Source organism: Odocoileus virginianus, chromosome 2 (genome assembly GCF_023699985.2).
Source record: "Odocoileus virginianus isolate 20LAN1187 ecotype Illinois chromosome 2, Ovbor_1.2, whole genome shotgun sequence".
In the NCBI taxonomy this organism is placed as follows: domain Eukaryota; kingdom Metazoa; phylum Chordata; class Mammalia; order Artiodactyla; family Cervidae; genus Odocoileus; species Odocoileus virginianus.
This window is the reverse complement of record NC_069675.1, coordinates 42,618,716-42,646,566: the sequence shown is the minus strand read 5'-3', so window position 1 is coordinate 42,646,566 and position 27,851 is coordinate 42,618,716. Positions and strand designations below refer to the sequence as shown.

Below are 27,851 nucleotides of genomic sequence, written 5' to 3'. Positions count from 1 at the left end.
TAGGCTAAAGCAATATTTCATTTTAGCCAAAACTTCAGATTTTCCTCCCAAGATTGTGGCAGGATAAACTATGGTCATCGTTTAATCTCTTCCTTATTACATTGTGTATTTGTTATCTGTTGGGTGGGTCATCTTGGGCTTGGCTGCTGTTGTTTTTAATACTAAATGCTATATGCATGATGAGATCAGAATTACTGGGTCTCTGAAGGGAAGAGAAAGTCTGTTCAGGTGATTGCTCTCTGTATGAATTCTCTTTAATAATTTTTTTTCATGCTTAGCATAACGGCCAGTTCATCATGGGGAATGCAGTGATTGTCTTTGTTTTTCCTATAAAATCTAGGATTCCTTCAAGAAATCACCTGTAGAAAGTGATCAACCTTCAGTAAAAGAGTTTGAAGAAAAAATAGGTAACTATGGTTTTGCATATGTTGTCACAGTTAATTGAACAGATTCATAGAATTAGAACAGAGTGGGAAGTTCTCTCGCCAGTTAATGAGGTGTTAAAAGCATAGTATCACTCTTCTTCTGATGGCCTCTCCCTTCTGCTCGCCTTCACTTTCGAAACTCTCACTTTCTGTTGTTTCATCCAGAGGACTGTTGTGATTCCCTTTATAAAAAGTGCCATGATTGTTTTGTTTCGGGGTTTTTCATTCATTTAGCAAACTTGGCTTGAAAGCCCAGCTACCTAGGCACTGGTGATAGGAACGTGACTAAGATGCAGTCTTTGTCTTTAAGAATGCACAGCAAGAGAGGGCTGTTCTTCCCAGAGTTTGAGGTATGGACGAGGTCCGCTGGTGGCAGTGCAGGAGGATATGATTAACTGCTTGTTGAGTTGGGAGAAACATCACAGGACAGGCTGTCCTTGTCTTAAAGAGTGAGTAATGTGACCCAAGAAGGAGGATGCTGTAGCAGGAGGAGACTGCAGGTGCTGGTATGTTCACACCGCTGACGTCCAGGGGCCTCCTGGGAGGTTCTAGAGTGAGAGAGGCCATTCCCAACAGGGCTGGCGTAATGTGTGGAGGAGTCTGGCTTCATCACTCCTGCTTATCCCTCAGAGTAACATTTCAAGATGGGGTTGTGTGAGGTACCTGTAATTCCTCATTTTAATGCCCAATTGTTGCGGGGGTAGTGGGAACAATCTGGAGTGACCCACAGTCTTCTCTCATGGACAGTTGGAATGGTCGGGGTGACTGGGAGAAGGCTGACCAGGTAAGACACTGTTCTCTGCATCAGTAGCATTAGAAGCCCTGAGGTGGAGATCACCAAGGAAGTCAGTGTAGAAGAAAGACAAGGACCAGAAACAGTTCTCTGTCAAGTAAAAGAAAGATAGAAATGGCAAAAGAGAGAAAAGAAATAGCTGGAGGGTTAGAAATACCCAGAGCATAAGATATCTTGGAAGCTAAGACCGGTGAAGTGCATTTGGAGGAAGTGTTGAGGAGGGAAGAAAGGCCACTTTAGTACTCAGGCCAAGCCCGAGCTAAGCAGCATCAAGGTCGTTGGTAACTTGATAACAGTTGCCATGGTATGCACAAGCCTGACTAGAATGGATTCAAGGAGAAAATGGGGGAGAGAAATGGGGGAACAGACATAGACCATGCTCAGAAGGAAGAGAGGGGACAGAGTCCAGAGGGGTGGTGTGGGTTTGTGTGTGTGTGAGAGAGAGAGAGAGAGAGTGAATGAGGTCTTACCTGTCTTCTCATGACCCTCCCCTCTCTCCTTGGCTGCTTCCAATCTTTGTTCTGACCTTAAGCCCTTGGTGGCATTTCTTTTGTTGCATGTCTGTCAACTGTTAGGGTGAATTCATTAGAGTGGGTTTTGCTGCACAAAAGAGGGGAGAATTGTGCACTGATGGCCCAGGTAGGTGAGGGGGTGTGGGGTGAGACACAGAAGTGGAAGAGTTGGCCTGTGTTACACACACAGATGGTGCCCCTGTCATAGCCGAGGAAGGCAGTGATGAACAAAGGCACAACTCAATGAATCAGCAAGTGCAGAAGTTCAGATCATGACCGAAGTCCATCAGAGACACAAGAAGTAAGATCTGGAGCATGGAGTTTATGTCCGGGAGATGGCCAGAGAGGTTAAGGGAGAGTCACACTGGACATACTGAAGTCCAGCTGGAAAAATCAGACCCACCCACCAGAGGCACCTGTGGACCATGAACGGTGAAGAGCGTTTGACGTCTCTGCTTCATCCTGACTGGCTGTCACCACCATGGAGCCCAGCATACCTGCATTTCCAGGAGGTGCTCTCCCGTTCAGGGGTCCGGATGGCCTCTCCATGTATGAACACTAAGGAGACGGGCTGTTCTGGAAGACCGAAGAATATGAGAATTCTGTTCATTGTTTGCCTGGCTTAGGAAATGCATAATCAAGCTTTTGCTTAAAAATAGATACTCTGCTATTTATTTTAATTTCAAATTGTATATTTTGTGTACTAGATTAAAGTTCCATTTCTAGAACTAAAATAAGTAATTCTAATATTTTTCCCTAGTTTTCATTTGAGTTTATGTATAATTCTTTCATTTTATGTTTTTAGGATACCTGGAAAAAGAAGCCAAAGAGAAAGAGGAGAAAATAAATAAGTTAAAACTAGTTGCTGTGAAAGCAAAGAAAGAACTAGAGTCTAGCAGAAAAGAAGTAAGTTGACTTAAAAATGTAAGATTTGTGAACCTTACCTTTTAGAAAATCAAGTTTTTCTGTGCATTAAAAAACTATCACATATTTAAAATAGGCCCGGATGCTCCAGGAAGAACTTGAATCTGTTCGCTCAGAAAGGGATCAGTTGTCTACTTCCATGAGAGATCTCATTCAAGGAGCTGAAAACTATAAGGTAAAAATAGTTACATTAATGACAAGTTACATTTGTAACTTCTAAGTTAAGAAATGTACTTGAAATATAAAACTTTTTTTAGTTTATTTATTTTAATTGGAGGCTAATTACTTTACAGTATTGTAGTGGTTTTTGCCATACATTGACATGAATCAGCCACGTGTTCCCCATGTACATGTGTTCCCCATCCTGAACCCCCTCCCACATCCCCTGTCATCCCATCCCTCAGGGTCATCCCATTGCACCAGCCCTGAGCACCCTGTCTCATGCATCGAAACCTGAAATGGCAATCTGTTTCACATATGATAATACACATGTATCAATGCTATTCTCTCAAATCATCCCACCCTCACTTTCTCTCAGAGTTAAAAAGCCTATTCTTTATGTCTCTTTTGCTGTCTCGCATATAGGGTCATCATTACCATCTTTCTAAGTTCCCTATATATATATATATGCGTTAGTATACTGTATTGGTGTTTTTCTTTCTGACTTAACTTCACTTTGTATAATAGGCTCCAGTTTCATCCACCTCATTAGAATGGACTCAAATGCATTCTTTTTAATGGCTGAGTAACATTCCATTGTGTATATGTACCTTAGCTTTCTTATCCATTCATCTGCCGATGGACATCTAGGTTGCTTCCATGTCCTGCCTACTGTAAACAGTGCTGTGATGAACATTGGGGTACACATGTCTCTTTCAATTCTGGTTTCTTCGGTGTGTATGCCCAACAGTGGGATTGCTGGATCATATGGCAGTTCTATTTCCAGCTTTTTAACGAATCTCCACACTGTTCTCCATAGTGGCTATACTAGTTTGCATTCCCACCAACAGTGTAAGGGTTCCCTTTTCTCCACACCCTCTCCAGCATTTATTGTTTGTAGACTTTTTGATAGCAGCCATTCTGACTGGTGTGAGATGGTACCTCATTGTGGTTTTGATTTGCATTTCTCTGATAACGAAAACTCTTGTCTATAACATAGTCATCTTGTATGTTTTAGTAAAGGTTTTCACTGTGTGTGTGTCTGTGTATGTGTGTGTGTAATGTGTCATCCTAGTATCAAGGTTTTAAGTAGCTAGGCTTTAAATATGCCTTTAAAGTATTGTCTTTTAAAACTACCATTTCTGTTTGGGATTTCCTAATAAAATGAGTAACAAACAAAAATGGCTACTGTTACAGTCCTCTGGCCAAGGGAATAAATGTGAAAGTTAGACATGTCTAACACTAAAGTGAAAACACTATTTGGGGGTATTATTGCTCATCAGCCTAAATAACATGAGACACTATAATAGGAAAATGTAAAAATAAAACATAAGAACATGCTATTTTGTGTCTTTATGCATTTGAATATTTCTACAGCCAGGCTGAGCCTGAGTACTAAGGAGACAGTGGTCAACCAGGTAGGTGGAGTTCTGCTTGCCTGGCCTTTAGTCCCAGTGGCAGTAAGAGCAGACAGACAAGGAAATAGTGTGTAGGAAAGTTAAGGTGGGTGGGGTAACTTCTGTGTAACAACAAGCACTGTAGGCCAGGCATTCTTCTCAGTGCTTGACATGTCCTGTCACACGTAATGTGTGTGTGTGTGTGATAAGCATGTTATTAACGTTGCTGGTTTACCAGCGAGGAGTCAGGTCACAGAGCAAGAAGCCAGTGGAGCGGGGTTTAGGTTCAAGCATTTGGTTCCAGATCTCTTCTTCTAGCAAGTAAATAAACCGTGCTGCCCCAGTGAGACCTGAAAACAGAGAAGCTAGGAAAGGAAAAATCAGAAAACTGCTTCAGGAAAATCTAGTTCCACTCTCCAAAATGAATTCTGAGGTTTTGTCAGAAATGAAAGTGATTTTTAAAAATTAGAATAAAATACTTGATCATGTGATCTCTAGATGCAAAATACTTTTCTAAACTTAAGAAGTTACAAGGGGAAAGAGACTGAACTAGATAAAACTAACAAATGAAAATATAACAAGGGATTGGTATCCTTAACACATAAAGATACCTCATTCATTTTTAAAAAATGCTTATTTGAAATTTATATATGGATTTATGTCTCTTATGAGTCATTAGGAGCTTGCTTCTTTACATTTTGAGAACCATATAAACTAATTTATTTTCCTGTAAAGGTAGACCAAGTATACCAATTTACTTCTTTAAAATATAGGACCGGTGTGGGCAGGGGAGGGGGGGGTGGATGTAGAACATCCAAGAACTGTGGGGCAGCTACAAATGTATAGCATGTGTGCAATATGAATGCCATAGGAGAAGAGAGAGAAAGGAACACGGAAATACTTGGCACAGGGATGACTGATTACCCAGTTTAATGTCAGGTGCCAAGTTACAGATCCGGGAAGGAAGTTCAGAGAACACCACACGTAGCACAACCAGAAGAGGTGCACCGTGGCATGTCATTTTCAGATTACAGAAAATCAAAGATGAAAGTCCTGAAAGAAGCCACAGAAAAAAAAACGTTATGTATAGAGGATTACATCAAATTTACAAGGAGCCATACAAAAGAGAAGAGTGTAAAATGCATTACTTAAGGTTTTGAGAGAAAAAAACCCACCAAGCTAGAATGCTTTGCACTAGAAGTGAAGGAGCAGTAGAGTTTCTTAGAAATTGAGGGTGTTTGTTGCCAGTAGACATGCCTGTCAATAAATGTTGAAAGAACTTCTTTAAGACTTTCCTGGTGGTGTGGTAGGTAAGAATCTGCCTGCCAGTGGAGGGAACACGAGTTCAATCCCTGGTCCAAGAAGATCCCACTTGTTGAGAAGCAACTAAGGTCGTGCTCCACAACTCCGGAGTCCGTTGCCCATAGAGCCCATGCTTTGCAACAAGAGAAGCCCATGCACTAAAAGGAAGAGTAGCCCCCATGCCACAACTAGAGAAAAGCCCCTGCAAAGCAGAGAAGACCCAGTGCAGCCAAAAAAAAAATTTAAGAGTTCTTTAGAAAGAAGAGAGATAATATAGGTCAGACCTCAAAGGGACAACACAGTATTGGGGAAGAACAGAGTGGGAGGATTAGCCCTGCCCTTCTGCGAGACTTAGTATGGAGCTGCAGCAGTCAGGATTTGTGAGTGGTGGTGGTGGAAGAATGAACAGACAGCAGTGGAGCAAAGAGCCTTGAATCAGATCACAGGTAGAGTCAGCGCCTCTCTGTTGTCAGAAACAGTCATGTTGTTGGACACAATTCCAAAGGCACAGTCCATGCAGGACAGCCCAGCTGTGCTTTCTTGAGGCCACTTTCAGGGAAAGCCAGAGGCATGTGTTAGTTATTTTGTACAGGGCTGCATTTTTGTGAAGAACAGTCAGTAGTTGACCAGGAACAAGGGGAAAACAGGATTTATCAGAAAAGGGAAAGAAAACACAGGCTACAGGGAAGAGTTGAGTCTCGCTGCACATTGGAGGATGTCCTCGCTGGCTGGTAGGGATTGCAGAGGTCGGTCCTGGGATTCTCTCCTGAGCAGGGCCGACTAGGAACATCAAAGGAAAAAGTCACGTGGTTTTAGTGTCTTTAGAAAATCGTGAGCGTTCTGCTGCAGAGTGTGAGACTGTGTGTGGGGTCCTCTCATATTCCTTGAGCACCTCTGCTTCACCTGGGCTAGGCCCGAGGCTGTCCTCAGCAAGACTCTGTAGGTAACAGGTGACAAGGGTAAACTTTTTCTCCTGCCCGCTTAAATGTTGTTCATGTTTCAGAAGTTTATTTTTGATGACTAGATAGATAACTTGGAGATATTGCATTGTATATGCTTTAAATCCTCTTCGAGCCTTTAAGAGACCACCTCATACTAAAAGTCATCTAGATTATGCTAATTTTATTGTATGATGCCATGGGGTAAGTCTGTCAAATGTTGAATCTAGGTAAATATTTCAGGCTTCCAGAATGAACTCTTAAGGCTTATGTTAAGATGGCCCAGTCATACAGTCTGAGGAGTTGCATGTACGATAATATCCTGAAGTTAAGTCCTTTTGTCTTTTGTTGAAGAATCTTTTATCAGAATATGATAAGCAGTCAGAGCAGTTGGATGCAGAGAAAGAACGTGCCAATAACTTTGAGCGTCAAGTAGAAGACCTTACAAGACAATTAAGAAGTTTGACTTTTCAGGTAACTTTAAATTGAGTAAATTCATGGTGACTCAGATGGTAAGGAATCTACCTGCAATGCAGGAGACCCAAGTTCAATCCCTGGGTTGGGAAGATCCCCCTAAGAAGGGAATGACATGCGCGAATATTCTTGCCTCGAGAATCCCATGGACAGAGGAGCCTGGCAGGCTACAGTCCGTAAGGTCACAAAGAGTCAGACGTGACTGAGTGACTGACACTTTGACTTTCATATGTGAAAACTGTAATAAGTGTATTTCAATTCTAATATTTTTTGCACAAAAAGTTAAAATTAGTACATAGAAACTTAATTTTATTTTCTTTTTCCCAATGTTGAGAGAAGAATATGACCAATAAACTGGCAACCATCCTGTCTTTCTTACAGCTGTAATCTCAGTTCCCCTGAGGTTTTTTTGTTTTTGTTTTTTTCATTTTTTGCCTTTTCCTCTGTTAGTGCTCCTGGTCACTTGAAATGTTTTCCAAATTAACATCAGTAGTGACTGTGTTTTATTTATTTATTTATTTATTTTTGTGACTGTGTTTTAAACTTACTCTTGATTTTTGCATTTTCATTTCATGGACTCGATTCCGAAATCTTCATTTTTTTATACTGTGCCAGTATTCTCATTATGTTCCATTTTATTCTTCCTCTCCTGTGTGTATTTTCTGTGTGTTTACAGTAATGAATCATTTGTCATTGTAGTGTGAAAAATTAACCTCAGATAATGAAGACTTCCTGGCCCGTATCGAGACACTGCAGTCTAACGCCTGCTTATTGGAAGTGCAGATTCTAGAAGTCCACAAAGCCAAGGCTATGGCAGACAAAGAGCTGGAAGCTGAAAAACTTCAGAAAGAACAGAAAATAAAGGTCAAAGCAGTTCTGTGGGGTGAATTCATTTCACACAGTGGTGTTTTTATTGCAGTAGTTCAGTGAAGAAAAGACTTGCTAATGAGGAGCATTTGTTAAATCAGCAAAGTTTATTAATTCCTTAATGTGGAATTAAAGTTAATTAATTGAAGTTAATTAATTCCAACTGTAAAGTTGAGAATCCACAGTACGATTTTTGGGTATATATTTTTTAAATATGGAAAGATATCCAAACTCTGTACTTTGTATGTCAGATGTATTTTATAATCCTTTATGAATGCTTTTTTTTTTTTTTAAACATTGGTTGGCTTAGGGGTCCCAGTGTTTCTATTTTTAATTTTAGGAGCATGCCAGTTCTGTAAATGAACTTGAAGAACTTCAGCTACAGCTTCAAAAGGAAAAGAAACAGCTTCAGAAAACCATGCAAGAATTAGAGCTGGTTAGAAAGGTAAAGAATCCGCCTGAAATGCGGGTGACCGGGGTTCCATCTCTGGGTTGGGAAGATCCCCTGGAAAAGGGAACGGCTATGCACTCCAGTATTCTGGCCTAGAGAATTCTATGGACTGTATAGTCCATGGGGTCGCAAGGAGTCGGACACGACTGAGTGACTTTCACTTTCAGAAAGGTAAAATGAAACACTAGACTCAGAATAGCAATGTTCTCATTCTTAAACTATCCTATAGACCCTGAAAAGTAATATTTCAAAAATAAGGTTATTTGTGATACTGAAGTACTCCTTTATAAATTATTTGCCTCAGAATATGGAAAATTTAACTTAGGTGTCCAAGTGCCCATCTCTCTGGAAGAATTTAGACTTGTTTTGCTGTTTTATTTTTTGTACATGATTATTCTGTGACACATGAAAATTTAGTTAATGTCAAGAACTGAAGTTTGTATTATGCTGAGAACTTTGGTGAATTTTTCTCTACTCTTCCAAAGATGGGAACAAAAATTAAGGTACTATAAGAGCTGCTTAAAATAAGAATATTTTATAGATAAGAATAGACCAGTTGTAGTTAACAAAAATTATAATATACAATGAAACTGAGAAAGTTAAACTATTTACAAAAGCAGTCAGTTTTATGAAATTACAATCTAGGAAGTACCCCAGCATCTTCATTAACATATGAAGTTTGTGCTACAGAAAAGCATCCTAGAGCAGGTGTGTTGTGATCTTGATCCTTTCAGAAATTGCTAGACAGAGTTAGCTCATCCATTGTCACATGGCCCTCTCATTGTAACCTGTGCAGGATGCCCAGCAGACCACGCTGATGAACATGGAAATTGCTGATTACGAACGCTTGATGAGAGAACTGAATCAGAAGTTAGCTAATAAAAACAGCAAGATAGAAGATTTGGAGCAGGAAATAAAAATCCAAAAACAGAAACAAGAGACCCTGCAAGAAGAAATGAGTGAGTAAAACAGAACCCACTGCACCTCATGGTGACTCTCTTCAGCAGAAGTGGGGGATGGGGGGTGGGGGCCAGTGCTGATGGTTTCCTTGACCAGCCCTTGGCAGCCCAGTCATCCTCACAGTAGGGACCATGACTGGGGACTAAAGAGGGGGGCTGTAAGACTACCCACTGTGCCCTTGTGTACATTCAGTCCTGTAAACATTTCTCAGGGGTCCTGTTGTCAGCAGAGCAGGATGGTTGTAATGGCCATGGACTCTTTCTGAGGTGATTCTGTTCCATTTTATCTGTGAAATAATTTTCAACATAAGCACTAGAGCTGTGCGTGTCCCTTAGGCAGGCCTTCAGCTAACAAGCAGATATGTTGTGTTTTTATTTTAATTCAGCTTGAGATATTTTTAATTTTCTTTGAATCTCTTCTTTGACCCATGGGTTTTTTTTCATTCCTAAATAATTAACAGGGTTTTCAGATACTTTCTGTGCTTGGTTTCTCTGGGCCCTTGCCTGTGCACGCACCCGTCTTCCAGCTGTGTTCTTGTGCATACTGGGTAGCAGGGCTCCAGGTCACAAACACTTGCAGACATTTGACTTTGTGAGTTAGCCAGCTAGCTAAAAAAGAGGCTCAGGTCTTGGGAAAACTTAAAAAGAGCTGCTCATTCAAGAAGGCCAGCACCTCTCGCTGGTGAGTCAGCACAGACACAAGAGGTCCAGTCACTGGGTGTCAAGAGTGCAGAGGGAGAAGCTTCTGTGGACGAATGGCTGGGGGTTGGGATTTGTGTTGAGTCTTAGGATTTGGAGAGAGAGAGCGAACTGGGACAGGGCAGTCCTTTCTGCAGCCATAGTTAGGGGCAGGAGTAGAAAGGAGTAACATAGTGTGGAAGTCTTTACAGGTTGGAGGAAAGGGCTTGACCTCTGAGGGAGAAGTCAGGTATGCTCAGAAGATCCTCTTGATCCAGTTCAGGAGGGACCTGAACACAGAGTGGACTTGGGCCCTTTTGATGATTCAGCCCATTGTGGGGTCTGGGAAATGCAGCCACCTCGGCAGGCAGGGGCCCTGAGGCCTGAGCTGGGGGCTGTGGCTGGACGGGGAGGAGAGTGGGGACATGTTGGAAAGTATCCACGCAAAACTGTCAGCCAGCTCACTCTGCCATGTGTTGCAATCTCAGCCCTGCCCCTCTGCAGGGCCCGTCTGGCTCCTCATGCACCCTCCTCACCTCTGGGGCACAGTGGCCCTTCCTCTTCTGAAACATGGTGGCTGCTTTTCCACAGCCTTGTCATTCATTCACTGTGACCTCACTTTCCCACCCCGTGAGCACCTTTTGGAGTCATCCTCAGTCTCCAGTGTCTGCTGTCCCCACAAGCCTTCCTTGTCCCATGCAAATGTAACCTGGCTGTGACCATTAGTTCATGTGGGTCCCCACAGCCTTTATATTTCTTTTGAACGTTTCTATTTTGCTTTACATCATCACATTATCCAGAGATTATCCTTCATTTCAGTCTGTGTTCTTAAAGGTCAGGAACATACTCTGTCATGATTCCTGGAGCACTTAAAGGCTTTATATGTAATGTGTGCCTTGTACAGTCTTTGCAGGACTGGGTAAATAGTTGCCAGGAAGTTACTGGTGGTGACACATCTTAAAGGCAAGTCAAAGTGTATTCTTACAGAACACCTGCTCTTGTTTACTGAGTGATGTAGTCAGTGGGTGTGGATTTAGCTTCATGGCAGTAGTCGTTGCGCTTGGGGTCTTCTTGCTGCGGTCACATGGACCCATGTGTTATTTGTTCTGTCAAGGACCAGGTTGTGGTCTCTGTCAGATGCTCTGTATTTGCTTCACGACAGCTGCGGCTGGGTTGGCCTGCTTCTGTGGTTGGTCCTGTGATCTGGAAAATGCATCCACTTTACTCCTGTTTGATACTGGCTTCCTCTTTACCTCTGTTACATAAAAGTGTTTTGTTTTGATCACATTTCAGTCTTCCTTTATTGAACTTTGTTCTGCAAGACAATTAGTGTCACAAAGTCAGACCAGGTGCTTGGAAACACAGCATGTCTTTTGAGGTATTTCTTATTGTAAAGTCTTTAGCTTTTAGATACGCAGTAAGTATATGCCCTTATTTCAGAGATGCATGCTAAAATACTTACAGACAAGTGGGTTTCAGGGGTGGGGAGTACCTGTGCGGCACAGGAGTTGGGTCAGCAGGTGAGTCTGGGTTGCAGTAAAGGGCAGGACACATGTGTTCTCTGCTTCGCGGACCCTGAGGTCTCTGTCCTGTTCCTCCTGGGCTAAAGCATCCATAAGTAGCGTGCAGACAGGCTGTGCCCAGAATCAGGCAGCAGCCACGGTGCATGCAGGCCTGACACCTCGCTTGGTGGGATGAGATCAGCCTGTGTTGGTGGTAGTTAAAGGTGGTCACGGATACAGTGGGATTTACTATATTATTGTCACTAGTGTCATATATGTTTAAAGTTCAGTTCAGTCGCTCAGTTGTGTCCGACTCTTTGCGACCCTGTGAATCGCAGCACGCCAGGTCTCCCTGTCCATCACCAACTCCCGGAGTCTACCCAATCCCATGCCTATCGAGTCGGTGATGCCATCCAGCCATCTCATCCTCTGTCGTCCCCTTCTCCTCCTGCCCCCAATCCCTCCCAGCATCAGGGTCTTTTCCAGTGAGTCAGCTCTTTGCATGAGGTGGCCAAAGTATTGGAGTTTCAGTTTCAGCATCAGTCCTTCTAGTGAACACCCAGGACTGTTTGTAATAAAAAGCTAAGACGGGTTCCTTTCAGAGATAGGCTAATACAGAAAAAAGATTCTTGTTCAGTTACTTATATCCACTTGTAAACCTTTCCCCTGAAATGATCTTTCCCATTAGCTTCGCTGCAGGCTGTGGTACAGCAGTATGAGGAAAAGAATACCAAGATCAAACAGCTACTTGTGAAAACCAAGAAAGAACTGGCAGATTTGAGGCAAGCGGTATGCGCATTCCTGAGTTCTATCTTTGAATACAGGTATTTATGAATAGCATCGTTATTTAATTTAACCAGGTTTCTTGTTCTGCAGGAGACTGATCACTTAATGCTTCAGGCATCTTTAAAGGGTGAACTGGAAGCCAGCCAGCAGCAAGTAGAAGTCTGTAAAGTAAGATTCTTTTTACTGTTAAAGGCTTTTAGAAATTTCCATGTAGAAGTAAGCTGCCACGTGGGGGGTTTTACACACACACACACACACACACACACACACACACAAAATATACGTTTGCGCACACACATTTCTTCCCCCTAAGTATCCTTTATCAGCCAGCATTTTTGAGAAAGTAGAAGCAATAATTTATTTCTGTATTCATTATGTTTATGTATAACAGCTTGAGGTATTTAATTAAACATTGAACTGTGACATGTGTTCTGAAATTTTTTCATGATTATTTGATTGATTTAAGGAAAACCAAATTAATTTATTGAGAAAATATCCTACTCATGTTAGCTCTAGTCTTTGAATAATAAGTTAAAATTCCTACTCTTATGTCTCTTACACATAGTCCCCTCTCAAACCCCAACTTGACCTTTAAGGGAAGTCTGTTTAACCAGCAAAGATCTGGTTCCCTCGCTCCTCACCGAAAGCCTCTGCCCCCAGATTCAGCTGGCAGGAAGTGACGGCAGAGAAGCACAAAGCCCATGAGCGCCTGAAGGCATCGGCGGACCAGCACCAGCGCACATTGGGTGCCTACCAGCAGCGGGTATCAGCCCTGCAGGAGGAGTGCCGCGAGGCCAGGGTGCGTCCTCCGGTTGTGGGGTAGGGGTAGGCTCCCAGCAGTTCGACCCCTCCACCTGACCCCAGCCCAGACAACCCAGACCTTTACTAGCACAACTTGTTTCTGCTAAAAGGAAAGACAGAGGTACACATTGTTTCCATTTTAACCTTGTTTTGCAGTTTCTGTGTGTAAATAAATTTTTAAAAAATTTTTTCGTTAGAAAGGTTAGAGTTCTCTCCAAGGGCTAAATGACTATGAAATCATATTCTAATAGAAGCACCACTTTCTTCAGTGTACAGAACAGACCCCTGCAATTGACTTGTTAACAGGCATGGCTCTTTCTGAGCGTCCTGGGCAGTAGGGCTGAGAGGTCACAGGGCACTTCAGGAAACCCAGGACCTAGAATTACACTTTTCCCACTCTCTTTTGAAAACCAAAGTGCAAGTAGCCTCACCTCTTTGAATTAATTTTTCGTGTATTTATAAAAACAGGAAATATTATTCTAATATTGACATAATATTAGATATCCTATTAGATATTCATAATATTAGAATATTCTAATAATAATATTCTAAATTGTCTATTGACAATTAGAAATATTGTCTAATATTTCTACTAAGTGAAAATTATTCTAAATAGTGCTATTATAGCAATATGGGGGGGAAAAAAGGGCAGTAATCTACTAGGTGAAAACAGGTAGAAATATACCTCCTGTCAGACAAGATATGTCATTCAGAGACCTTAAAAAAGTGTAAGGCCAACAGAAGTACACTATTTAGGGAAAGTTCATTGAGGGACTAAGGAGTGTCAGAGGCATTACTTATCTTCAGAGAAAGGTTTTCATCTTCATTCACAATCTGAGAGAAAACAGGAGGATCACGTGACCTAAAAAATACAGTGGTCAGACTTCTTTCTTTCTGAACCATTATAGGCAGAACAAGCTGCGGTCACCTCTGAATTTGAGAGCTACAAGATCCGGGTCCACAATGTTTTAAAACAGCAGAAAAATAAGTCTGTGTCTCAGACTGAGGCTGAGGGAGCCAAACAAGAAAGGTGAGGTCTTCAGGATGGGGAGCACCCATGGGGTGGGAACTCCTGCTCCCATTGCCTTTGGACCTTGAGGTTTACACGTAACCACTAGTTACCACCAGTGTTTCAATAATATGTTGTTTAATACTTCTTTGAAATTAGCATACTGATTGCTCTTGTGAATTGTTCAAAAATATACTAGGAATGAGAGCTTGCTGTGGCATTCTATAGCATCTATGCTTTGCTTTTATCGGGAGAGGCCTGGTGTTCAGAACAGTTTTACACCTGGCTCTTACTATTCTCAGTAGGAGTAAATATCCTGCAGAATTTGTGTACTTATGTTACTTTTTTTGAACTTTTTATTTTGTATTGGGGTATAGCTGATCAACAGTGTTGTGATAGTTTCAGGTGAATAGCAAAGGGACTCAGCCATACATAGACATGTATCCATTCTTCCCCAAAGCCCACCTCCCAGTCAGGCTGCCACATAACATTAAGCAGAGTTCCCTGTGCTATACAGTAGGACCTTGTTGGTTATCCGTTTGAAATATAATAGTGTGTACATGTCCATCCCAAACTCCCTGGCAGCCATAAGTTTGTTTTTTAACTCTGTGAGTCTCTTTGTTTCATAAGTAAGTTCATTTGTATTATCTCCTTTTAGAGTCCACATATAAGGGATGTCATACAATATTTCTCCTTCTTTATCTGATTTATTTCACTCAGTATAACCCTCACTAGGTCCATTCATTTGCTGCAAATGGCGTTACTTCATTCTTTTTAATGGCTGAGTGATGTTCCATTGTATATATGTACCACATCTTTATCCATTCCCCTGTTGATGGACATTTAGATTGCTTCCATGTGGCTATTGTAAACAGTACTCAATGAAGATTGGGGTGAGTGTTTCCTTTTGAATAATGTTTTTCTCTGGATATATGTCCAGGAGTGGGATTGCAGGGTCATATGGTAGCTCCATTTTTAGTTTTTTAAGGAACCTCCGTACTGTTCCCTGTAGCTCAGATGGTAAAGAATCTGCCTGCAATACAGGAGACCCAGGTTCAATCCTTGGGTCAGGAAGATCCTCTGGAGAAGGGAATGGCAGTCCGCTCAAGTATTCTTGCATGGAGAATCCCATGGACAAAGGAGCCTGGCGGGCCACAGTCCATGGGGTCAAAAAGAGTCGGACATGACTGAGCGACTGACACTACCATACTGTTCTCCATAGTGGCTATACCAATTTTAATTGCCACCAATAGTCCAGGAGGGTTCCCTTCTCTCCACCCCCTCTCCAGCATTTGTTGTTTGTGGATTTTTTTTGATGAGAGCCTTTTTAGCTGGTGTGAGGTGCTGTCTCATTGTAGTTTTGATTTTGCATTTCTCTAATAATCAGTGATGTTGAACATCTTTTCATGTGTCTCTTGGCCATCTGTATGTCGTCTTTGGAGAAATGTCTCTTTAGGTTTTCTGCCCATTTTTTGAATAGGTTGTTTGTTTTGATGCTGTTAAGCATCATGAGCTTTTTGTAAATTTTGGAGACTAATCCGTTATCAGTTACATCATTTGCAAATATTTTCTCCCAATCTGTGGGTTGTCTTTTCACTTTATTGTTTCCTTTGCTTTGCAAAAGCTTTTGAGTAGGTCCTGTTTGTTTATTTTTGGTTTTATTTCCATTATTCTGGGATGTGGATTGAAAAAAATGTTGCTGTGATTTATCTCAGTGTTTTGCCTATGTTTCCTCTAGGAGTTTTTTAGTGTCCAGTCTCAGTTTAATCGATTTTGAGCTTATTTTTGTGTATGAAGTTTAAGAGTGATCTAATTTTATTTTTTTACATGTGACTGTCCAGTTTTCCCAGCAGCATTTGTTGAAGAGACTGTCTTTTCAACATTGTGTAGTCTTGCCTCCTTTGTCATAGATTAATTGACCATAGGTGCATGGACTTATTTCTGGGTTTTCTATCCTGTTCCCGTTGGTCTATATTTCTGTCTTTGTGCCAGTACCACACTGTGTTGATGACTGTAGGTTTATAGTATAGGCTGAAGTCAGGGGGCCTGACTGCTCCAGTTCCCTTTTTTTCCTCAGGATTGCTTTTGCTATTCAGGATCACTTCCATCATTTGAGATTTTTTGTTCTAGTTTTGTGAAAAAAGCCATTGGTAATTTGAAGGGATTTCATTGAATCTGTAGATTGTGTTGGGCAGTATAGTCATTTTCACAATATTGATTCTTCCAGTCCATGAACATGGTGTATCTATTCATCATTTATTTCCTCTTTGATTTTTTTCATCAGCATCCTAATAGTCACTAGAGTACAGGTTTTTTGTCTCAGAGGTAGGTTTATTCCTAGGTATTTTATTCTTTTTAATGCAGTGGTAAATGGAATAGTTGCTTGAATTTCTCTTTCTGATCTTTCATTGTTACTGTATTGAAATAGAGCAGATTTCTGTGTATTAATTTTGTAATCTTATGGTTGTGTTGCTTTTTAAGTATTTAGTAAATAGATAATTCTAGGCTAAAAACTGATGAGATGTTTTTTCTATGAATTGCTCGTCTTAAAAGCTGAAGTTGAATACTGACACATTATTATAAAAATACCACATTTGCAAGAGTCAGCTTTGATTATGACAGTTTTGAGTTAAAATTATTTTAATGTAAATGTTTTAAGTTTCTTCTACTTTTTTATATATTAAATACTTCTTAAAAAAAGAAATAGTGCATTATACCAGTTGTGGCAGAAATACAGTTTTTAACTTTTTCTCCAAAGACTTTTCTTCACTCTAGCTTGGTGTAAAAAGCTGTTCTCAGAACAGATAGCCTAGAGCTGTATGATTTCTGTTTTTTCCCCCAACTAATGTCGTCCTCCTATAACATGAAATGGACTATTTGGATGTACTGCATCGTCTGCTCCATTTGAATGTGAAATCTGTAAATTCAGACTTTTGTAAATGTGTAGTCTGACATCTAAAATCTGACTATAGTGTTTTGTTTCACACTTAACCCTGTTCTCCAAATTCCTCAGATTGTTTTATTTCATTTAAAATCATCCATAATAATGGCAAGAGTATGGTATCAAAAGATTAAATGATTAAAGTAAAATTTATTCGAAATCATAAAATTAGGTTTACTCTTTCAAAAATATTTTTTAAACTTACTTATGTTTTAGAGAACATCTGGAAATGCTGATTGACCAACTGAAGCTCAAGTTACAAGACACCCAGAACAGCTTACAGATCAGCACCTCTGAGCTGCAGGCCCTGCAGTGTGAACACTACGCCCTGCTGGAGAGGCACAACAGGGTGCTGCAGGAGGCCGTGGGCAAGGAGGCTGAGCTCCGTGAGAAGTAAGCCAGCGGCGCTGGCACATGAGCAGCGAGTGGGCTTGTTGGCACTCTGGTTGGGCACCCTTGGGAGGGTGCGGGCTGAAGTTAGGAGCAGGGTGTCCACACGTTGGTGGCTGCTTCTGCCTCAGAGCGCCCGCTCCTGCTGTGTCTATACATGGCTTTACCTGCTTGCCCACCATTCTGTCCACTGTGCCCTCATGGCCTTGCATTGGAGGCCAGCACTTCTCCTTCTCTCTGGACGACATTCTGGCAGCTGCTGATGGAGCCCTTACTTTCTTTGGAAACAAGAATTTACAGCAAGCCCTCACTGTAGGACAGGCAGAGTTTACTAGAAGCACAGCTTGTGGGGGAGCACACAGGCAGAGCTGCGCTCCCCGCACAGGGCGTGGGCATCCTTGCCAACAGGAAGTGCCCAAAGGTGGAACTGCTCGTGTAGACGACATCTTCTGGTCTGTGTCTTCCTCTGGCTGCTTGTCTTGCTTCATTTCCCACCCTCTGACCTGACCCAGGGCCCTCCCAATATGCCCATGCATCCTTTTGCTGAGGTGGAGTCCAGTGCGGGGGGTCTCGAAGGTGGACTGCACTTATTACAGGGTCCTACCCCCCCCCACCCTCCACCCCCACCCTCCACTTCCTAATCGCAAGAAGTGTCTGCACTTCTTGGAGAGGTGTCTCCTCACCTGGAGAATAGGCATGTCACCTGTCCTTCACTTCAGCAGAGCTTCATTTCCCTCTGCTCCTGCCATTAACCCTTTGCTTGAAACATCGGGGTACACAGACTCCAGTTGACACATTTAGGTCGCCCTCTGCCTCCTGCCTGAGTCCCCCAGGGGCACGTCCGGTTGCCATCTTGGCCGAGCCAATGTAGGGTGGGTGCTTATGTGGCACGGTCTCTCCCCAGGCTGTGCTCTGTGCAGTCAGAGAACTCCGCCTTGAAGGCTGAGCACATGCAGACTGTTGATCAGCTCACAGCCCAGCATGAGGCCCTACGCGGCAGCTTCCGGGAACAGGTGGGGCAGCTGCAAGAGGAACACCGGAGGACAGTGGAGACACTGCAGCAGCAGCTGTGCCGGCTAGAGGCCCAGCTTCTGCAGCCCCGCAGCGAGCCGGCCATGCGGAGTATGTATTTGCGATGGGGACAGGCGCATGGAGTGCGTACTTGCAGTGGGAATGCACATGTGGAGTGTGTACATGCAATGGGGACACATACAGAGTGCGTACGTGTGATGGGGGTGTGCTGTCTAGCCACTCCCCCCCACACACACACACGGTGACGAGACACCGGGTGTTGTGGTCAGCGACATGGCATCTGCTTCTAAGTGGAGATTTGGACGCTGAACCCCCTGCTGCTGCAGCCTCTGCCCCCACAGGGTACTGACTTCACGTAGTTGGGTTTTCCTCTTTGACTCAAACACAGCGGTCTCAAGCCTCCGTGTACAAATACAGCATCCACTGCATCCATTTAGTGTTCTTCAGTGTTTTTTCAAACACTTTTTTTTTTTACTCAGAAATTCTAGAGTGCTGAAATTGTAGGATTGTCTGGTCAAACACAGCATCTTCCCTTCCAAGTTTCTAATTAGTGGAGCTTTTGTCCAGCCACACAAACGACTTCATTCTGCTTCCTGGAAGCGATGAGAGCCCATCAGCCAGAACGAGGCCACATCTCAGTGCAGAGTATCAGCTTCATATTTAGTACTGATCCCTCATCACCAGGGTGTTGGCGGTGACGGGTCACTCCTCAGGATCAAAACCAACTTTCAGACAATGTAATATAAACTGAGAACTATCAGAAGTGGCTAACCAGGGAATGCTGGAGTCAGGAGTCAGCAGTGGAACATGCAGTAAGCAAACAGTCAGAGACCCGGGCAAGCGCTTCCGCAGAGGGAACTAAAGTGACCTAAGCGAGAGGTGAGGTTAACAGGCCTGGCTGGAACAGGCTCTGACTCTTTGAACCAGGCCGTGTAATTGCTCTGACCTTGAGCTTGCTTGGGATTCATAAAAGAACTCCTTTGAAGTGTCTTATGACTCTGCTGGTTGTATGCTGGGCTAGTGGCCAGCGAGCGTGGAGCCCAGCCTGGGAAGTGGGATGGGTCAACCCACCCTAGATTCAGGACTCTTCTTGCCTGCATGCTGACGACGGGTGGGTGATGGCCTGAACCCTCGGTGGAGTGTGAGGCCCATGGTCAGTGAGCTCAGAGCTGCCCTCAGCAAGGGTGTGGTGTTCCAGGGTTTGCAATGCTGGAAACACCCATCCTCTGTGACAGGCAGAGTCTGGTTGGAGGGTTTCTATAGCAGCCAGGCCTCTGCATTGTGCTGTCCAATGGTTTACCCTAACTCAGGTAGCAAGTGCTGCCTCTGGTGAGTGGACTTCATCGTTAGAGTTCAGTAACTGGCTGGTTAGGGTGGTCTTAGAAGTTTCCTCTTTCTGCATCTTTCCTTGTCTTTGAGTAATTCAGGTTCCCTGCCATGCAGCTGGTCATCCTGAGTCATGTCACCTTTGCTTAAGTATCTCTGCTGGTGCTGAGTCCATGAGTCTGAGCATCTCCCACTTACTGTTTAAAAATCCTGTAACAGGTGCAGCTTCTTCCCAGCAACCTTTGAGGAGCCTTCGCGAGAGGAGAAGCGCAGACCTCCCATTCCTGGATGTGCAGGTCACGGCCCGGGAGGAAGGGGAAGGGATGGAGACCACAGACCTGGAGCGGGGCTCTCCCGCCAGCACCCCTGCACAGTCCCTGGAGCAGCTGCTCAGTTCTCCTGAAGCCAGGCTTGGTGCGCTCCTCTGTCTGATTCTATCATCCTGTCTAATTAACGTCACTCTCCTTTATAAGTGCTCTCTTGAGCTACTCTCATAAAAAAAACTTTTCAGTATTCTCCTATTTTACAAATGGAAAATTTGGCCATGGTCAGATTTGGCTTTCTGTTTTTTGCTTGTTGACTTTGGGCCTGTTCCATCATGTATTAAATTCAAATAATAATGCTCCCCTCACCTTGTATGAAATCCTCAAGGGAGACCACTGAAATTATGGTCTCCCAGTAACTGCTGGCATTTCCTTCTTTATGAGCAAAGTGACACCAGCTCCCAGGATGTGAATAGATGAAGGAGGGTGAGCTGGTGCTGACCTAGTAGCCTCACAGCTTCCAAGCCAGCAGCCTGCTCCACTTTATTGTCTGTCTTCCTGTGTCTCATGCAGCCTTGTAACTGGGGCATGGGGGTGGACCTGCAGAGCCAAGTGGCCATACCAGGGTATTTTCTTGGTGATCTGTTAAAATTTTCACTTGTGACCCCTCATTTTGGGAATTAATGTTGGACTATTACCTGTAGAGCCGCCTGCATGGCACAATGAATTCACCAAAGAAGAGTTGGTTCAGAAGCTCAATTCCACCACCAAGAGTGCCGACCACTTAAATGGCCTGCTTCGGGAAACGGAAGCCACCAACGCCATCCTCATGGAGCAGATTAAGGTGGGGAATGCTGCTTCCAGGAAGCCCTCCGCACTAGCTCATGCGTCCTTGCTACACCTTTGTTGTCATTTTAAGGGCATTTTGGGGGAAGAGGAGACATGGTGTCCATCTTTCATGTTAACCCCTTTTCCCTTGCTTCTGTGACAACCAGCTTCTGAAGAGTGAAGTCAGGCGGCTGGAGCGGAACCAGGAGCGGGAGAAGTCGGCAGCCAACCTGGAGTACCTGAAGAACGTGCTGCTGCAGTTCATCCTGCTGAAGCCAGGCAGCGAGCGGGCGCGGCTGTTGCCTGTGGTGGACACCATGCTGCAGCTCAGCCCTGAGGAGAAGACCCGGCTGGCGGCCGCCGCCCAAGGTGGGCAGGGCATCAGACGGGGTTGTGCTGTGGACCAGTATATCCTGTGCCTGAAAGGAAACGCTGGCTCTGCTTCCTGGGGACAGCACCATGTGTGCATCCCTTCCACGTAGAAGGGAGCACAAAGTGTCCACTGTGATCTCCAGTTCCTTGAAACTGGACTTGTGACCCTAGTTTGGGTTCTCCCCATGAATTTGGTTTCCTTCTGTGCCGTGCTGTGCGTCATGTGTCAGACGTCCTCGTTCTGACCCTCAGAGAGGAAGACAGTGGGCACTGGTAGGCCTAAGGACAGGTTGGTGTGCAACGTAGATAGTAACCTTCTGTTTCACCCCACAGGTGAGGAGGAGAGCGGGTCCCGCTCCTCAGGCTGGGCATCCTACCTGCACAGCTGGTCTGGACTCCGGTAGACTGACAAGAGAGTGCTGTTCATGAACCAAATAGTCTGTTTGGCAAAAAAAGGCTCATGTATGTCCCTGTCATTGTTTGGTCCAAAACCATGTGTATGTAATTCACATCTCCGTGTGTGTATCCATGCATGTGTCAGAGGAATCGAAGAGGCTCAGCCCGTGGTGAATGTCCAGCAGTAGGAGTGTGGACATGGCTGTGGCCCTGAGACTCTGTGCCCTCTCCGTCGCCACCAGACCCAGGAGCAACGCCCTGCCCTCCTCTGGACTCTCAGGCTGCCTGGGTTAGGGCTGTCCTGTGAATTCTGAAGTTAAACTAAGTTTTGGTGTCATACCAGCTAGAATTTAGACTTTTTAAAGAATTTGTAGGAACATTTATGACAAGATCAGACTGACAGGTTAGTTGTTATCATTGACAAATTGTTACAGAAAACTTGTGAGTCAGAATGTGAAGGAAGACACTTTCCTGGTAAAGCTGACGTGTTTATGAAGGAATATCAAGTAAATGTACTGGAGTCCACCCCCAAGTCTAAGTTAACGTGACTGTTCCTTATTTCCTTTAAAACTCCTGGGTCTGGGGCCGATGGAGAGGGCCCCACTCCACCTGCTGGACGTTCACCATGGGCTGAGCCTTTTCAGTTCATCTGACACATGCATTGCGTGGACACACACAGGTTTTTGGACTGAACAATGAGTTCTATTTTCTCCAGAGTACATTATCTCAAGCTGATTCTGTGGTCACAAGCCCTGGTCGCCATGTTCCCAGATGGGGTGCTTCTGTGGGGTCTGCCCATATTCCTATTGTGCTTCAGCAGCTTCTACACCGGAGTCTGTCTGGGGAATTTGCTCAGTCTCTCCAGAGAAACTTTCCAGTACCCTGGCTGTGTTGCTAGGTGTTGCGTCCAGAGACAAGCTGGTGCTCAGCAGTCCCGGCACACCAGTCGCCCGTGTGCTGCGAGGGGCCCCGGGGTATAGCTCCTGGTGGTGGTGGTGGTGGTACTTGGCTTGATGCCTCTGAATATTCTGTGGACTGTGTCAAAAACGTGTCCTTAAGTCATCAATGTGAAAACTCTATTTTTAATATTTATTTGTTAAAAGTCACCCCACAATATGCTCTATGAAGTTGTTTCAGGTTCTAGTCTACCCTGTGATCTTTGGTCTCAGCTGGTGAACTGACTTTGTACTGCGGTTACGGGAACAATGGTTTCCAGTTTACTTTAACTGAAATTTGCTGCTGACATGTTGAGTTTGTTCTTTAACAAATAATCTCAATATCTGACTTTCCTCTTGTTTCAGAAGAACAGACCTAACTGGTGAATGTATTAATGAAAATGCATCTATTTCAGAGCTGACTTCTAAGCATTTAGTTTTTTTTTTACTTGGTAAACTGTGAATATGAGTATGCCAGAAGCATATGAGGTAACTGTTAAAATATTTAAATAAATCTCACTTTATCTCTAAGTCCAGGCTATCAACCTGTTTTGAAGTATGAGCTCTACCTATGGACATAATAACAAAAATGCCTTGTATGATCAGAAATTACTACTTCAATTACAGAAGGGATCTCTCTCCCTGGTTTCTGCAACGAGAGGAAGTATAATGATTATTTCAATATTTCTATTAAATGTGTTGGACTGTATGTCACATTGTTAACACCTACTCTTCTGTTATGTTAGCCTCCGCCTCCTAAGGGTCTTGAGTTGGTTTATAACATGGATTTTGGGTTCCTTCTCTGCCATCTTGACCAGTCAGGACCTTGGACCCCCCACCCAGTTCTCGGCTCACGGGGCCTCAGGTTGCCTGAGGGTCCTATGCATCTGTGCATCCGATACCCACCTTCTGGCTGAAGCTGGAGGCCACCTGGCCCTTCCATGGGTGTTTCTCAAGTTCTGCCCTCTGTGGTGTGAGGGTCTCCCAAATTACAAGCTCTGCTTACATTCCAGACAGTGTACATGGAGGCTTACGTTCCTTTAAACAGAAGTGAACCACTCACCAGCAGAGCAGGGGTCTTGTACCCCATGGTATCTAATGATGAGAGCGAGAGGTCCCATGGAGAAATGGCTTTGGTGTTCAGTGAACAGAGCACATGAAAATACTTGCATGTGGTTAGTAGGAACTTGGCAGTGGCACTTGGTACAAGACTTTTGTTTTATGTGTGTTCCATGTCTGGAAATCAGCTGTGGCAGGTCTTCCCTGGTAGCTCCGTGGTAAAGAACCTGCCTACCAGTGCAAGAGATGCGGGTTTGATCCCTGGATCAGGAAGATCCTCTGGAGAAGGAAATGGCAACGCACTCCAATATTTTTGCCTGGAAAATCCTATGGACAGAGGAGCCTGGCAGGCTACAGTCAAGTGAAAGTCACTCAATCATGTCTGACTCTTTGCGACCCCATGGACTGTATAGACCATGGAATTCTCAAGCCCAGAATACTGGAATTGATAGCTGTTCCCTTCTCCAGGGGATCTTCCCAACCCAGGGATCGAACCCCGGTCTCCTGCATTGCATGCAGATTCTTTGCCAGCTGAGCCACAAGGGAAGCCCAAGAATACTGGAGTGGCTAGCCTATCTCATCTCCAGCGGATCTTCCCGACCCAAGAATTGAACTAGGGTCTCATGTATTGCAGGTGGATTCTTTGCCAGCTGAGCTACCAGGGAAGCCCTACAGTTGGTGGGGTGACAAAAGAGTGAAACGTGACTGAACGCATATGCACCCCATGCCCCTCAGTCAGCTGTGGCTTCAGAAGAGAACAGAGAGAACAGCCTGATAGAATTGGCAGTGCCTTCCAGCTGATTTCACCAATAGGTGATGAAGAGCTTTTGGGTGTTTATGTATTAGTTCACCTGCCTGCAAAATGTGATTACGTGGGAAAAAGAACCAAGTCCTGACATTGAGTTGTTACTGTTTTTAAAAAAAATAGGCTTTTATGAGTTGAACACTGAATACAGTGTGGAAATGTGATTTCAGTTCAACAATGCAGGTGGCTTCCTGGTCTCACTTGGAGGACAGGCCCACTCCCACCCACGTGGTGCCCTTACTCGAGTCTGCCCTCACCCTTCTATCTGGGGACAGAGGCCACCCCCCTATAAAAGGCAAGGAATTCCTGCCATAGTCATCTGGACCCAGATGCAGGGCTCCACCCTAGACAAACCAGTCAGTGTCTGACCCTGCAACCCCACGGATTGCTGCATACCATGCTCCCCTGCCCTTCACCATCTGCCAGAGCCTGCTCAAACTCAGGTCCGTTGAGTCAGTGATCCCATTGAACCATCTCATCCTCTGCTGTCCCCTTCTCCTCCTGCCTTCAGTCTTTCCCAGCATCAGTCTTTTCTAATGAATTGGCTCTTCCCATCATGTGGCCAGAGTATTGGAGCTTCAGCATCAGTCTTTCTAATGAATATTCAAGGTTGATTTCCTTTAGGATTGACTGGTTTGATCTTGTAGTCCAAGAGTCTTCTCCAGCACCATAGCTCAAAAGCATCAATTCTTCAGTGCTCTGCCTTTTTTATGGTCCAAGTCACACCCGTATATGACTACTGGAAAAACCAGAGGTTTGACTAGAGCTTTGACTACAGTTTACGTGCCACACAATTCATTGTTTAAAGTATACAACTGAATGGCTTCAGTGTAGTCATAGGGTTGTGAAACCATCTCCATGTTAGAAAGTTTAATCATTCCAGAAATAAACTCCCTACCTATGGGCAGCCTCTCCCCCACTAACCCTCCCACCTTTGACAGCCACTGATCTGCTATCTGTAGATTTGCCTGTTTGTATAATTCCTGTTACATTGCAACTAACTTGTTCCTAATCTCCAAATAATAACCAGGTAATAAGATTAAATGAAATGATACAGTAAGATGCTGACTCAGCAGTGTCTGGTATGTAGGACACACACAATAAATGTTAGATGGTTTTAATTCCTACTTCACATATATAATTAAAGTTTCCCAGGTAGTGTAGTGGTAAAAGAATCTGCCTGGCAGTGCAAGAGACAAGATGCGGCTTCAATCCCTGGGTCAGGAACATCCCCTGCAGTAGGAAATGGCAACCCACTCCAGTATTTTTGCTGGGAAATCCCATGGGCAGAGGAGGCTGGTGGGCTACAGCCCATAGAGTCGCAGATGGTCAGATACAACTGAGCACATATACACACATCACATGTGTAATCACAAACTAGTTTCACTGCATTCTGGTTGCCGTCACTACCAAGGAGATTAACATCACTGTTACCAGTGAAGTCATTATGGCTATAAATCTTTTCTGAAGGATGTACTGAATTCTAAATGCAAAGTTAAAGATGCTAACATCAATGACATTTGGGTCATTTTGGTTACTCCTTTCCTCATTAGCAAAAGCCATCTTTTATTTTTTAAAGCAATTAAAAATGTAGGACACATACAATAAGTGTTAGATGGTTTTATTTTCCACTTCACATGTGTAATTCAGGCTTCCCTGGTGCCTCAGATGATTAAGAATCTGTCTGCAATGCAGGAGACCCAGGTTTGATCCCTGAGTTGGGAAGACCCCCTGGAGAAGGGAACAGCAACACACTTCAGTATCTCTGCCTGGAAATCCAATGGACAGAGGAGCCTGGCGGGCTGTAGTTCACAGGGTCACAAAGAGGCAGACACAACTGAGTGATTAATACTTTCACTTTTATCCAGAATATTGCAATTTCAGCTAGCCATGTTGTATCTTTCTTGGTAACCTGGAAATGAACAGGCATTTGGTTTTTGTATCAACTTTAAGTGCTATGCTGTTTCTTAACCTGTTTGCTACTGGCTAGATACAGCGTGTGCTTTCCTTGAGGGGCTCTTGAGAACTGGCCATGGCTTCCTGTTCCTTTTTTTTACCCCAACTGGTTACCAGAAGGCCACACTCCCTAGACAGTCCTCCTGTTTCGACTTCAGTCTTTATTCTAACTTCCCCAAGGGAATGGGTCTGTGCGTGAAGCCTGACCTACCAGGCTTCAGAAAACCTCCATTATCTTGGAATGTGTTTTCTGGTTGCTTTGTTTGAGCTTAGGTATAATTGTGACTCACCACACCAAGGAGGGAAGGATGAGGACAAAAGTCTGGTGGAGCAGACAGAGAAAACAGAAGACACCAGAGGCTTTCAGAGAAAGGGATTTTTTTTTTTTAATTAAAATTTATAAATATGAAAAATAGTAAACTGATGTGTACCATGTCAGGTTCCAGAGTCGTCATCTGCTAAGAGCATTGTTTGTTAATCACAGTTGATTGCCTTCAATATCTTATTTGTACACCGAAGCATTCTTTTTATTACTTATGACCAAAGTAGAGGTTAGAATTAAGACCCATTCTGAGCAATCTAACAGATAGTTTATTTCAGTGCAGTTTAAGATTATAAGAAGACACTCTTCCCAAAGAGTGAAATACAGTTTTTCACAAAGTTTGAATCTATAGCTGTCTGTGGAACAATGTATCAATATACATCCTACATCAAGCATAATTAGCAAAGCTCTACATTTTGTAATATAAAGTGATCCTGTTGTAAGCTGAAAACTCATGTTCAGCACTGGATGGTGTCCAATGTTTAATTCCTGTGATTCATTCTGAGTTTCTCACTGAGATCACTCTTTGGCCTTGCACGTTTCTCCTGGGACCCATAAAATATGCAACTAACAATTTCATGACTGTACTATTTCTGCTTCCTTTCCTGGAAAAGGAATCATTCAGATTAGCTTTCAAACTGCCTTATAGACGACAACTTTGAAATATTTTAAAAGGAGCTCCTCTTTTCTAGAACTGCTCTAATACAGTAGTCACTATTCACATGTGGATATTGAAAGACTGAACTGTAGTTATTCCAAACTGGGATATATTTTAAGTATAAAATACACACCAGGTTTTAAAGACATATGAAAATAACTTGTTTCTTTGAGACAGCTAAAAAAATAGAAAAGTTCTGGCAGGATTGACCAAGAGAAGGAGAAAGATGACACATATATAAATAATCTCATTAATAAATAGGAGACATATAACAGATGGGGGCTTCCTAGGTAGCGCAGTTGGTAAAGAACCTGCCTGCCAATGCAGAAGACACCCTGGAGGAGGACATGGCAACCCACTCCAGTATTCTTGCCTGGGAAATCCCACGGACACAGGAGCATAGCCAGCTACAGTCCACGGTGTTGCAAAAAGTCAGACACAACTGAGATACTAGGCAGGCACACATATAACAGATAAAGTAAAATTTTAAAAGTCTAATATAAACAATTATGTGTAATGATTTTGAAACTTTGGACATAAACTAATTTCTTTAAAATTTAAACTTGAAATTTACTCGATATACTGTTAACC

The 27,851-nt window shown here is 43.5% G+C and overlaps 1 protein-coding gene across 1 annotated transcript in view; it reads left to right on the top strand.

Moving 5' to 3' along the window:
* The window catches only part of GCC2 (GRIP and coiled-coil domain containing 2), a 34,495-nt gene extending 11,326 nt beyond the window's left edge, over positions 1 to 23,169 (top strand). Inside the window, exons 7-23 of the mRNA XM_070478995.1 lie at positions 341 to 407; positions 2,536 to 2,636; positions 2,731 to 2,829; positions 6,805 to 6,924; positions 7,624 to 7,788; positions 8,132 to 8,236; positions 9,039 to 9,201; positions 12,070 to 12,170; positions 12,258 to 12,352; positions 12,834 to 12,966; positions 13,877 to 13,998; positions 17,135 to 17,311; positions 18,213 to 18,430; positions 19,886 to 20,080; positions 20,634 to 20,773; positions 20,925 to 21,126; positions 21,463 to 23,169. Of these exons, the coding sequence (XP_070335096.1) occupies positions 341 to 407; positions 2,536 to 2,636; positions 2,731 to 2,829; positions 6,805 to 6,924; positions 7,624 to 7,788; positions 8,132 to 8,236; positions 9,039 to 9,201; positions 12,070 to 12,170; positions 12,258 to 12,352; positions 12,834 to 12,966; positions 13,877 to 13,998; positions 17,135 to 17,311; positions 18,213 to 18,430; positions 19,886 to 20,080; positions 20,634 to 20,773; positions 20,925 to 21,126; positions 21,463 to 21,533 (2,274 nt within the window). The 3' untranslated portion in view covers positions 21,534 to 23,169. The remainder of the gene's footprint in view (positions 1 to 340; positions 408 to 2,535; positions 2,637 to 2,730; positions 2,830 to 6,804; positions 6,925 to 7,623; positions 7,789 to 8,131; positions 8,237 to 9,038; positions 9,202 to 12,069; positions 12,171 to 12,257; positions 12,353 to 12,833; positions 12,967 to 13,876; positions 13,999 to 17,134; positions 17,312 to 18,212; positions 18,431 to 19,885; positions 20,081 to 20,633; positions 20,774 to 20,924; positions 21,127 to 21,462) is intronic.
* The last annotated feature ends 4,682 nt before the right edge of the window (positions 23,170 to 27,851 follow it).